The sequence below is a fragment of the Lontra canadensis genome, unplaced genomic scaffold, assembly GCF_010015895.1.
Source record: "Lontra canadensis isolate GAN:19392208 unplaced genomic scaffold, GSC_riverotter_1.0 scaffold94, whole genome shotgun sequence".
Classification (NCBI taxonomy): domain Eukaryota; kingdom Metazoa; phylum Chordata; class Mammalia; order Carnivora; family Mustelidae; genus Lontra; species Lontra canadensis.
In genome coordinates, this window is record NW_022631088.1 from 3007560 (window position 1) to 3019780 (window position 12221).

Genomic DNA, 12221 nt, shown 5'->3' on the forward strand with positions numbered 1-12221 from the left:
GGACTGACCCTCTCCTCTACCTGAGGCCAGTAGATCTCAAAATGTGGGTTGGGGGGGAGGCTGGCGGCATCAGTGTCACGGGGGCGCTCGTCAGGACTGCAGACCTTCGGGCCCAGCCCCGATCTTCTGAAGCAGAAGCGCTTTGCACCAACCCGTAGCGATGCCGGAGCTGAGAGCCACCACCCTAGGGCTCTGCCTTCTCAGCTGCCCCGTGGAGCCCTACACAGGCGGGAAGTACTCAAGTTTGAATTGCCGCCCCTCCCCAGAACCTTCCCCACACGTCACAACTCCAGACACGTCGCAGAGAATAGGGAGCTGGAAACAGAGGCCGGTGGTGGTACGAATCTCTGCACATGGCAGAGGAAGCATCTCCAGATCAGTAAAGGGGGAAATCTGCTCGCTCTCGGATAACCAGAAACGTCCGCAAACACACACGACAGGGGACCCCCCTAAGCAGGTGACCCAGCCCAGGGTGCTTGTCCCCTTGAAGTGAGGAGGGCAGTCACAGGGAGAAGAAGGGTCACTTTCTTCTCAGAAGCGGGTTCCCGGGCTGGCTCTGTGATCCTCTCACCCTTCCCAGAAGGTGAGGAAAAGAGAGCCAGTGGGGCTGGAGGAGCCCTGGGACCCCTGGCCTGAGGGCTAGGCAGGTTTTCAGCCTCCCCACCGTCCAAGTCCAACCCCACTGGCGCCAGTTGGCCCGGTGGGGCCCTGGGAGGGGGTGGCTGCCTGTGGCCCCACTGCCCGTTCCTAGTCCACAGGGGTTAGCTCCTACCCTATAGCCCTTCTGGAGCAAAGCTAAACCCAAGGTGGCTGAGTGGCTGTGTCCTTGCTTTGTTTGATTATAAAAATGATACAGAGCTTGTTGTAAAAGTCAATCAGTTCAGCAAAGTAAAAATGACCACAGTCCTGCCACTTTTACTGTTTTGGTCAGCAACCTTCACACACACACACACACACACACACACACACACACACACACACTCTCTCTCTCTCTTAGTAGCCGTGCTGTTCTTGTAGCCTGCTTTTAAGAAAAGGAAAGCTAACGTTTACAAGCTGTATGGCCACCGAGCCCTCCCCCTGGGGCCTGGGGTTCCGGGGTGGGCAGTGGGGCAGCAGGGACTCACAGGGAGGTGGGGGCACCCTCATGCTCCCCGGCAACCGCTGTGGGTGACTCCCCAGGCCCATGAGCAGTGCGTTCACCACATGCTCTTCCATAAAACATAACTTAGCAGAGAGCTAGATTTTTTTTGTGCAGGGGTGTGTGTGGCCTTTGAGGGAACACTCGCCAAGCTTGGGGGAGGCGGCGTGGGCAACAGAGAGGACACAGGCACACACACATCCCTCACATCCCGCACAGCGGGGGAGATCCCGAGCCCAGGGGCCCCAAGCAGACCCTCCAGGCAACAGTGACCTCCTGCCGGGGAGCGGTAGGGACTGCTGGAATCATGCACACATGCGGCCATCTCTCTGGGGTGTCATCAGAGCATGTCAACAGCCCCTGCCCATTTCCCCGCCTTGGCTGGTGGGATCGGTCTGCTCCTGTCACCTGTGACCCTGAAAGTTGCCACGGTCTCCCCCCTGTATGAGCAAAGGCCTACTGCCTGTCTGTGGGCATCCAGCTCACATGCTCTGATCTTTCCTGACCCCGTGGTCAGGGTCATTTTTCTAACACTCACATCAGATCATTGCTCTCTCCTGCTTCAGCACCTTGCCTGGGCTCAAGTCCACACTCCTTGGCTGGGATCGTGTGGGCCGGCGTCTCTACCTCCCCCGGCCTGTCCTGAACCCCGGGGAGGCCCCCAAACCGCCGTGCTCTGTCACACTTCCAGCCCTCACCTTCACGGTTCCCTTTGGCCTGGGGTCTCCTTCTCTTGTTCTAAATTCTTCCTCATTTTTCAGGGCTTCAACTTCCCTTCTCGTGCCCCCAAAACTGGACTAGGCCTCCCTGGGGGCTCCCCTGGCACCCTACATACTGCTCTGTTCTCCTCCTCCTGGGGCACAAGGGACTTTGTCTCCCTCGCTGACTGAAGTTTGCTGACGGCTGGGGCCATGCCCGAGTCTCAGGTTCCGGGCAGCTCGGGTTTGCGGAGTAGGGGACCACACGGAGCCCATCACCACCATGGCACACGGGGACCCGGGGTTTCCTTTATTGTGCGGATGAGAAACGGAGGCTCAGAGAAGCCACGGAGCACACAAAGGTCACTCACCTAGCGTGGCAGGCGCTGGGTGGCTTTGGCTGGGTGCCGAGGAGCCGGCGGTGACAGAGGGACTGCAGTCCCCATGTTCGCGGTGCACGTGCAGACAGTGAGTCGCAGCAGGGCTCGCGTGGGCGACTTCTCTCTGGCACTAACTGTTAAACCACAGCCGCCGCAGACGTTCACGCTTCTGTCTTGAGGTTAGAAGGGTTACAACCTCCCGAGGGTCACGAGAGGCGCGAGGTCCCTCACTGGGGAGGCCCAAGGGTGCTGGGTATGGGCAGCACTCCAGCAGGAGGTCTCGGTTTCCGAGACGCACTTCCTTCCTGGCTGGGATCAGTCTCATGGCTGTTCTTCAGACCCTTTCTAAATCTGCAAAGGTCAGCTGGGTCAGGGTTCCCAGCTCACTGCCCTGCCTTCCACTCCAGGGTTCGCTGCTCTGGCTTCTGCCCCATGGAGGGAGTTCTCTCTGCAGGAGGCAGGGACCTGCATGCTCCGCTCTGACCCAGAGCTGGGCAAGGGGCCAGGGTCTGACCTTCATGGGGCCTCAAGGCTCCTGGCAGGGACTGGGGACATGGGCCGGGACAGGCTGACGCCTGTGGCCTGTGTGTATGCCAGGCCCTGTGTGGGACCCAAAGGGATGGAGGCCCAGTGGGGTGAACTCCAGCATCCTGAGTAGCCCTAGGGGTCATCCGAGTCACCGATGGTCGCCAGTGGTCACCGAACCTTCTGTGGGATGGTGGAAGCTGTGAGGACACCAAGAAACCCAGCCTCAGGTCCCCATCCCTGCTTGAGGGATGCCTCCCCTCTCCAGGGTTCTGTGGCCTCAAGTCTGGACTTCTGTCTACTCTCTCACCCTGTCCTCCCCCGACAACTAGGAGAATAAGGACCCAGCAGCCACCCCAACCATGGTGGGGTCTTGTTCCCTCTCCCCTCTCCTCCCACTGCAGAGAACACAGGTCTGGTGAGGAAAGCCAGTCTGGGGGTGAGAAGAACAGAATGAGTGCTTTTTGGAAAGCAGGAGCTTTCTCAAAGCCAGGGGTGCAGCAGCTCTAGCGGTGCTGCCCAGCTGCAGATGCTGAGGCCATGCCTCCAAGACAGAGAGGGTCTGGTCAGGGCTGGATTCCCCTGAGCACGTCGCACCAGCCGGCTTGTCCAAACCATCTATGAGGCCACATGGGGGCTGTAGCAGCTGCACTGAGGGAACAGTGGCCGCTGGAGGCTCTTGGGGACTCCACCCTGCCTTCACAATGGGCCCACAAGGCCATGGTCTCTCCGCCCAGATGTTTCTGCCAGGGTGGGAGCCCAAGGCTGGAGACCTATGAGACCCACCCGAGGGTAGGTGGGCCTCAGGGGCTGGGAGCAGCAAGTCACAGGAAAACAGTTTCTTAAGAAGAGCAAGGGGGCCTGGACCAGAGCCTCTACTTCCTCTTCTCCTGTTCTGGAGAAAAACCGCAGCTCAGCTGTGCTGGCTGATAATTCTGCGGCCCTATCCCTGGGGCTTGCCCCCAGGGGTCTGATGTTTTAGCAGGTAGTGGCAGGTGGCCCCTGGGGCTTTGGATGGAAAAAGGGGGTTGGGAGAGGAGGCTGGATTGTCCAGGGAAAAAGCACGGACCTGGATTCCTTACAGCCTATTGCCTAAACGGGAGCACTTGCAGGAATGCAAGGGAGCGCTCTGGATTACTACACCAGGACGGCAAATACAGACGGGGACTTGTCAGGGCAAACCAGTATGGACCTTACCCTACTTATCACCACTTCCTAGCTGTGTGGATTCGGGCAATTACATAACCTCTCTGAATTGTGGTCTCTACATAAAAAAGGCTAATATGTGCCTGCCTCCCAGGGCTGTTGGGAGGGATTAAAGGAATGAATTAAATTATGTGAAAATTCCTGGAACAGCCCTTGGCAGAGAGTTGGGTTCTACAGGTCTGTTCTCTTTCTGTGAAGAAGTGGGGTCCCTGTCCTTAAAAGTAAGCAAGGACCTGTCAGCTTGTTGAAGTCCTCATGGTGGGAGAGGAGTCAGACTCCAATCCTTCCTGGGTCCTCCACAGGGCTGGTGGGGAAGGCAGTAGAGCCCCAGACCCCTCCCACGCCCCCCATCCCCAGGCCTTCCTGTACCTCGCGAGGGTGGGCCAGCGAAAGGTCCTAGGCTGGAACTCTGGTAGACTCATCTCCCACCTTCCTTCTGCGCCATGGTGATTTCTGTGCACGGAAACCCCAGGAGGGCCTGGTGGCTTTGCTGTCACTGGCTCTCTCTGGCTGCCAGGGGCACACAAAAAAAGTCCTTGTGCTTCTGTTGTCCTGAGATTACCCCACGTGGATGCCGCAGCATTCCACCCTTAACCCCCGCCCCCCACCCCTCCAGCAGGGCCATCTGAGAAGGCTGGAGGCTGAAATGGAGGAGGGCACTTTTATTTTCTGTGCCTGTTCCTGGGGACCAATGAACTGACCAGAGCCTGTTCCAGCCCAGAATTTCTAAAGAGGTGGCTGTGGGGCCCTGCTCTGCCACTGGACCCTGTGCTGGCCTCAGGTCCCCGCTGGGAGGTAGGGTTGGGGTTTGGGTTAGAGTTAGGGTCAGAGTCAGCTCTGTCCCCCTTAGCACCCCACTCCTGTGGCTCCCTGTCTCTGGGCAGAGCCCCCCCACCCCGTGCCCCTAAGTCGAAGTTGCCACATGTGGAAGGATGTGACCTCCTGCCAGATGTCCTCATGCATCGCTAACACTCCCAGGTGACTCTGTGCCTGGGACACTGTCCCAGCAGCCTCAGCCACAGGCTACTTTGTCCTGTGTCCTTTCCTCACCCAGACAAGTTTCTTCTGGCTACTCGAGTCAGAGCTTGCTGGGAAGATGGGTTCTGTGAAAAGGTCAGCTCTGGAAGATATCTTGAGAGAACAGGGCACAGCACTCAACAGACTCCCGTCCAGCCAGCCTCCTCCACTCAGGTGGAGCCCAAAGCCCCAGGTGACAGACACGGACATGGACAGAAGGCGGTGTGCAGCTAAGGGCTACCCCTCACAGTGGGTGCAGGCTCCACGCAGCACTGAGCCTGTGGGCAGAGGCCACAGGGCTTCCAGCCACATCCCACTGCAGGAACTTCCACCCGGGCAGGGCCTCCTGTGCTCCACTCTCCTGACTGAGGTCCAGGAGAGAAGTGGGATGCCAAACAGGTCACCAAGGTTACTTACAGTTAAGAGGCGACAGGTCTCAAAAAACGAGGTACTAGAGCTCCAAAAAGAGGTGCTAAAATCCCACGTTAAGACTCTCTGGCCCATTAGCCTATACACGGAAGGTCTTCAAAAGTGAGGCCTCCCTAGTATTAACCGTAAACAGCTCCTATAGTCTCACCAGTCACATGTTTGGCCATTCTCCTGTTGGCCCCAGATTTGGGGATTTTATCCAGTGTTGACAACTTAAGAGGCAGAAGAATGGCATCTCATTGTTCTAATTTATATTTGTAACTGGGGAGACTGGGCGTTTTTCACATATTTGTGGGCCATTTGTACTTCTTCTGGGAAGAGCCTGTCACAGCCTCTGTTCATTTTCTACCCAGCTCGTTTTCTTTTTCTTAAATGATTGATACAGGTACTCTGTATTATGGATATTAATTCTTCGTCAGATATTTTTCTGTTTTCTCTGTCATTTGTCTTTTAATTTTGTTTATGTCACCTTCTGCACAGTTTTACAGTTTCACCATGTCCCATGCGTGTCTCTTCCTGCGGCTTCTGTGTTTCATGTCGTGCTTAGAATTTCTCTCACTGAGATGATTCAGCTGCTGCTTCAGACGTTCTGAGAAACGACAGCCACAAGGCTTGCAGCGGCAGCAAATCATGCTTATTCAAAAGAAAACGTTTATTTTAAAAATAAGAACTGTCACCCTAAGCATTTATTTAAATATTAATAGTTATGGGTAAAAATTATAAATGATCTAACAAAACTAACAGCTTTATGGTCACAGATGGTGAGATGCTGACAAACAAGAAATAAGATCTATGTACGTTGAGATCTGGTTGTTATGAGAATGCATACGAAGGCTTAAGAAAAGGTCTATTTATAGGCTTTGGTGGAGCCATAATCCCCAATCTTCTAGGGGCTCCTGATGCTGCTTGAGAACCAGGCACAGATGAATGGGGTCCAAATACGTTGGAGGATCTACTTTTAGAAGATGTCCTTCTGCATGCGGTGGACCCCCTAAAAGGTGACAAAGAAAATCAAAAGGTTAAATAAAACTAGAAGTGAACAGTCTTCTTGCTCTCAACCTGCACTGAGCTCTATCATCAATCTGTGATTTTCCTCGCTCTTCCGCATCTCTGTGCACTTCTGCCTACAAATGCCCCGTAAGTTTCCTTTACGGTTCAAGGAATAAAGGACTGCTGCCCTTCGCACAATTTTGTTCTCAATTTGTCTCCTTAAAATGGCAAGGGCTGTTTCTTAATCTGGGGACTTGAGACGGACCCCCTGTTCCTGCTCTCCACCCCCACTGCTCACAGCTAATGATGAGACACTTCCCTCTGGACAACAGAGCCCAGATCCACAGTCCTCGATCTATTATGACCAGGTGAGGAGGTGAGAATACCTTGATTTAAGGTCCCAGATGCTTGGACAACAGACACGGTGGAATTACAGTGCTGGCGCAGCTAAGAGAAAGGTAGCTTTGTGGGTGAGTAGGGAGCAGTGGCAGAGCACGGGGGGGGAACCTCAGAGCCAGCCCCCTAGCGCAGGGAAGGTGGCCCACGTAGCTCACTGGAGAGGCACTCAGATCTGGCACGTGTTGTCGGGCCATGCTGGCAGCAGCTCACTCTCTGGCCCACTCTCCTCTCCCACTTGCTGCCTTTAAAACCAGCTAAGAAGACTGGCCACAGCCTGTGACAAAGTCCTGCCAGCACCTCACTTCCCTTACTGACCTGAAGATACCAGCTCTTTTCTCCCTGCTGAGGAAACGCAAGAGAAGAGCCATAGGGCCAGCATCTTACAAGGATAAGAGGAGAAGCCCCTCTAGCCTGCGCGGGTTACTCCCCGTGGTTTGTAACCGGCCAAGTCAGTGCCCAGAGGTAATTCCTGCAAGTGATCTTCCCCATCTCTGAATGGGGAGGCCAGGGTCTCAGGGCCACTGTCCGTCCGGTTAAAGGCATTCTGCTGGCCCATGGGGAAGAGCGCTTTTTCAACATTTTTATCTCCTGCTTGAGGGCAATACCAGGCAGAGAAGCAGCCTTCAATTTCCCTGCGCTGATTTCCTGCTGAGAAATTAAGCCCTGAGCGAAAACCTGCTGTTTACATTGATTTACAGAACGAATCTGCCAGCAGCGGTCCCTGCTGCAGCCGGGCCATCCGAGAGCCCAGAACACAACAGGTTCATTGTGTGTTAGTGGGAAGATGTAAAGCTCAGAGGGCAGGTCGGGGAGTTAAGGTTTCCGGCACGCGGCCACGGAATTCTGGGGCTGAGCAGACTCTTGGCCAGGTGAGCAGCCTGGAAGCTGTGGGAAACTGTGCCCGTGGTTCAGCGGCAACGACGGGGATGAAGCAGGGGTAGAAGGGGCTGCTACAAGGGGTCCAAAAAAAGAAAAAAAAAAAAGGTTACAAAACCCCCTGGTTTTGGTCAGAAGGGAAGAAGGGATTAGGAAAGAATCTCATTGTAAACACGCAGGCTAATTAACAACCAGTATTCAAATTGGTACTGGCTTTTGGAGAAGTGTGAGTTTTACGACTTCTTCCTAGATTAGGTTCTAACCCACAGGGCGAAGTGCTTCACCCTTAAAAACAGAAGTTGGAAAAACTGCAAAGGGAGCCAAGGGCAATGAACACTGAAATATGGTGGGTTCTGCTCGAACAAGTAAGAATGGGAGGATCAGAACTGTGTGTGAGGGAGCTCCGTGGATAATGTGCAGAAATGAAAGGACTCTGGGCAGGTGTGGGTGAGCCAGAGGCAGGTCCTACATGGGAAATTGAGACCCGGCTGGGAAAAGCCTCACACAAGCCTTCCCCAGGCCAGGCCTCAGCTACCTCATCATAAACCCCAGGGGACTGGACCAGACGCCTTTTAAATCCTCCTCCCACTCTGTGAGCTCCTGAGCAAGTGAGTATTTCCCAAAAGAGAGGAATAAATGAGGAAAACGAGAAAATGTCCCCACTGAAGAACATCTGCTGGTCACTTGCGCACTAAAAACCACAAAATGAAACTAACATTTACTAATGCCTTTAATTTCTGTACCCTGGCAGAAGGATTAGCACATACAAGATGCTTGTTTATGGACTTAACAAGAAAATGACAATTTGGTAACATTTGCCTTCCTTTCTCTTCCCCCACTCGATTTTTGTTTTTTATTACCCAGAAGGAAAAGAGGTAGAAAAACTGCGAAAGAAAAACACAATAGCTTGCAAAAGTTTGCTGAGGACTTGCTTCCTTTCTCCTGTAAGCATTTCCGTTACATTATGTGGTTACTTGGGGGGCCACATTCTCTAGGCTGACGGGGTGGTCCCGATCCTGCCAGACCTTGCTCACCTACAGGGCACGGGCAGTGCAATTATGAAGACAAAAGAAGTTCTGCACAGATCATCGGCCAGGACCTGACAGGGCCTCGTGCCCCGCCAGCGTGCAGGGAGCACCCCAAAGCCACCGCATCCCAGCCCTGGGGCCAGGCCAAGGTGGGAGACGGGAGGCGGGAGCCATTCACGCAGCCCCTGGAGGCCTGGCTTAACTGACCTTCTCGTTTGGTCTTCGCAGCTACCCTGCACAGGTTGGGAGGACGGTTCTCCCAGGTCTCACCGCAGGGCCGGGAGCTTTGGCAGGGAGCGTGCCGGGCCGCAGGTGCCGCAGCAGAGAAAGCAGAGTGTAGCAGTACAAAGGGATCATAAAAGCAATGGGGAAACAAAACCCTTTGTTTACTCAGCTAGTACAGGATTCATAACATTTTAGGTGGAAAAGAACCTTAAGGAGAGTGATTATAAAGAAAAAAACTCTTTTTTTCAAAGGTAATGTCAAAACTGGAGACATTTTTGCAAAGTAGAAAACTTGAGTGATAATCAACTTAGGAGTAGAGATTTTAAAAATCTAAAACAAATGTTTCTGTTTTGGATTCAGTCTTAGTCATTACTCCATTAACTAGAGAGGCAACATTTAACAATGACTTATTTTAATAATGCTTCAGAGCAAACCGGAGCCACGGGGGCTTTTGTACTCTCCTCCCCGATGCACCCACCGCCCCGTGGCCCATGGGGCAGGACCTACCCTTTGGTCTTGGAGCCACCAAAGCCAGTTTTCCTCCTCTTAGGCCTTTGGGAGGCTGACATCCTCTTCCTCTTCCTTTCATTTTTGGTTTTATTCGTAAAGTAGTGAGAAGATATGGGTGTTTCCTCATCAAACTCCTCGGGGCCGTTTTTTCTGGTGCCCCTGCTGCTGCCCGAGCTTCTCCGCGGGGAACCGTCATCAGCTACAAGTGGACAGTGCAGATGTTTGTCCCTGATGGTGCGCTGGCCCAGGCGCCATGATGGTCCATGGGGAGGACCACCACCAGGGGCACAGCTGGGCTGATACCCGGCTGCTTTCCTGGGGGCCTCCTGCCACCTGGGTTCAGTAATTCCACAAGAATGGAAGATTTCTTGATGTCAGGGGACTCTGCCAGAGTCCTCAATGGAATTTTACTTTTAAAGTAACGAGATCAGAATTTATTAAAGAAGCCTATGATAATCTCTCTTTTTTAAAGTAAGCTCTATGCCCAATGTGGGGCCTGAACTCACAGCCCTAAGACCAAGAGTCACATGTTCCATCGCCTGAGTCAGCCAGGCACCCCAGAAATTTGTAAAAGTTTAACTTAACTAAGGACATCAGGTGTGGCTCATACTCTGTTGTAAACGGCCTGTGTCCCTGTTATCGTTTGGGAGATAATCCTGTGAAGCTCTTTGAAAAGTATAAAGGCATATAAAAGACAATTTTATTTATAATTTAACACATCTTGAAAAAAAGAAGAGCTCAATATAAGAGAAACATTACAGACTATGCTCTGTACCTCATCTTGAACAACAGTTATGCAGTAAACGTGTGCCAGAAAACCCTAGGCCCTATCATACTCTTCAAAGAAAAAAAAATGCTTCTTTATGTTATGGTTGGGAACGTATCACATACTCTGCAGGAAATGGGTTGGTACAAAAGCACTAGTTTGCAAAGGAGGTGGTAATTTCCACGAGGTACTGGCACCCTAAGGCACCTAAAAAGCAGGAAATCTTCCCCTGGGTCATGGGGACCCCAGCTCCATTCTCCCAAGGAAGGTATTTCCTGGCTGGTCCGGCTCCCCCTCGGGCTACCCGCCTGCCTGGAGGGAAGGGTTCTAAGCTGTGGGACTCCAGAGTCAGTCCAACACTGGTTCACACGGGGAGCTGTCATCCCGTCATCCTAGCTGTGGGACTTGGCACTAAAAAGGCTGTGAAATGGGGTGTTGTGAGGACGGAATGATACAAAACAGGCAAAGCTCTTGGCACGGTGTCTGTCCCTCAGTAAGTGGGAGCGATCGTCACCACACTGTGGGCTGTTTCCACAGAGCAGCCCGTCTTATGTGGGCAAAAATCCCCTCCCAAACAAGTTACTACACTAAACAAATGTTAAGTTCCTACCAATATTCAAAGCAAGGCTCTTAATGGAATAATTACCACACAGAGGAATTTATAAAAACCTCGCTTTTCAGCATTTTGTTAATGGGTAAAAAATGGAGGAGGAGGGACAGAACTTGAAAGAAATGTGCACTCATTCCTCATTCCGCTTATCTTTCCCATCAGCCTTGGGAAGAAACCCCTGCTGTCTATTACACAAACAGAAGAATCATTGAACTTGGCCCGTCTGTTGTGCCCTACTGCAGGGCAATATGTGGGAGGAGGGCATGGGACCTCGCATCTCCTACAGGAGCTCCATCTTGAGCTTCTCATGGTTCATGCTGTCTGTAGCTCAGTGAGGGGCTCACAGTGAAGGGCTCACAGTGAGGGGCTCCATGACCGGCCCACTGTAACCCGCGGGACTGTCTGCTAGTGATGTGCTCACTTGGGCAGATTCTCTCTGATAACGATGATTATCTAGCATTCCAATTGCACATTCATTTTCCCAAAACATTTAAACTCCACTCTTAAATTTTATCTTTAGACATGCTTGTCAGATAACATGTCCCTCCCACAGATAAGGAAACCAAGCACAAAGAAAGTTACTTGTGGCCTGCCATGGCTAGCAGAGTTGAGACGGGATTCCCTGGGCACTTGCCTTAAGAGAACTGGAGCTCCTGGGCCCAAAGGTCCTCCTCTGGGTCCTACTAGCAGGTCGAGTCACTGGCCTTCCTGGAGGGCAAGGCTAAGCGCCAGTGTCCTCCAAGAGTTGCCTGGCACAGCACAGGGGCTGCTCTGCACTTGAACGTCAGTGTGACAAGGTGGAGGAAGCGTTAACACAATCCAGAAACCACAAAAGTCTAATCCGGTGGGAGGCATTGCTTAACATACAAACAGGCTTCTAGAAAACACAGTTAGCTGTATACCGTACCTGGCAATGTCCACTCAGAGTACTTCTGTAATACTGAAATCACTTCAGCACCGTATTTTTCCAGTTTATCTTCAGTAACACCATCAATCTGAAGCAAAACCTCAGGATCAGAAGATAAAGATTCTGTGCATGGGCATAAAATTAGGAATTTAAATTACCACCCATAGAAAACCCACTGAATTCATGCTCATTCACTCATTCAACACATGCCTGTGAAGCGCCAACTAACTGCAGGGCACCAGGCACATGGGCCAATTTTCTAACCGGCAGTTGGTGCCAACAGAGGCAGGCGACAGGCCCTGAGGACGGGAGCCCGTCATGCAATTGCAGCAGCAGAGGCGCTAAGTCAGGGCAGAGGGGGGCAGACAGAGAATGGTGTGTGTTGGGGGGACTGGAGGCGGGTACCTACGCTACGTGTCTCAGAGTTTAACCAGACTTTTGCTCCCGCCCGCTGTTCTCACAACAAAGACTTGTCTAACTGCCACGCTGATGTTCCCTGTTTTCGGAGAACGCCCAC

The 12221-nt window shown here is 52.7% G+C and overlaps 1 protein-coding gene across 3 annotated transcripts in view; it reads right to left on the minus strand.

The window, feature by feature from the left end:
• Positions 1–5467: 5467 nt before the first annotated feature.
• Positions 5468–12221, minus strand: part of BLM (BLM RecQ like helicase) — a 90364-nt gene continuing 83610 nt past the window's right edge. Inside the window, exons 20-22 of one of the 3 annotated variants that reach the window (XM_032836781.1) lie at positions 11705–11827; positions 9419–9620; positions 5469–6384 (exon numbers count right to left, since the gene is read on the minus strand). In XM_032836781.1, the coding sequence (XP_032692672.1) occupies positions 6207–6384; positions 9419–9620; positions 11705–11827 (503 nt within the window). In that variant the 3' untranslated portion in view covers positions 5469–6206. Of the gene's footprint in view, positions 6385–9418; positions 9621–11704; positions 11828–12221 lie in introns of all 3 variants that reach the window. The other 2 variants (XM_032836782.1, XM_032836783.1) reach the window with 2 other exon arrangements.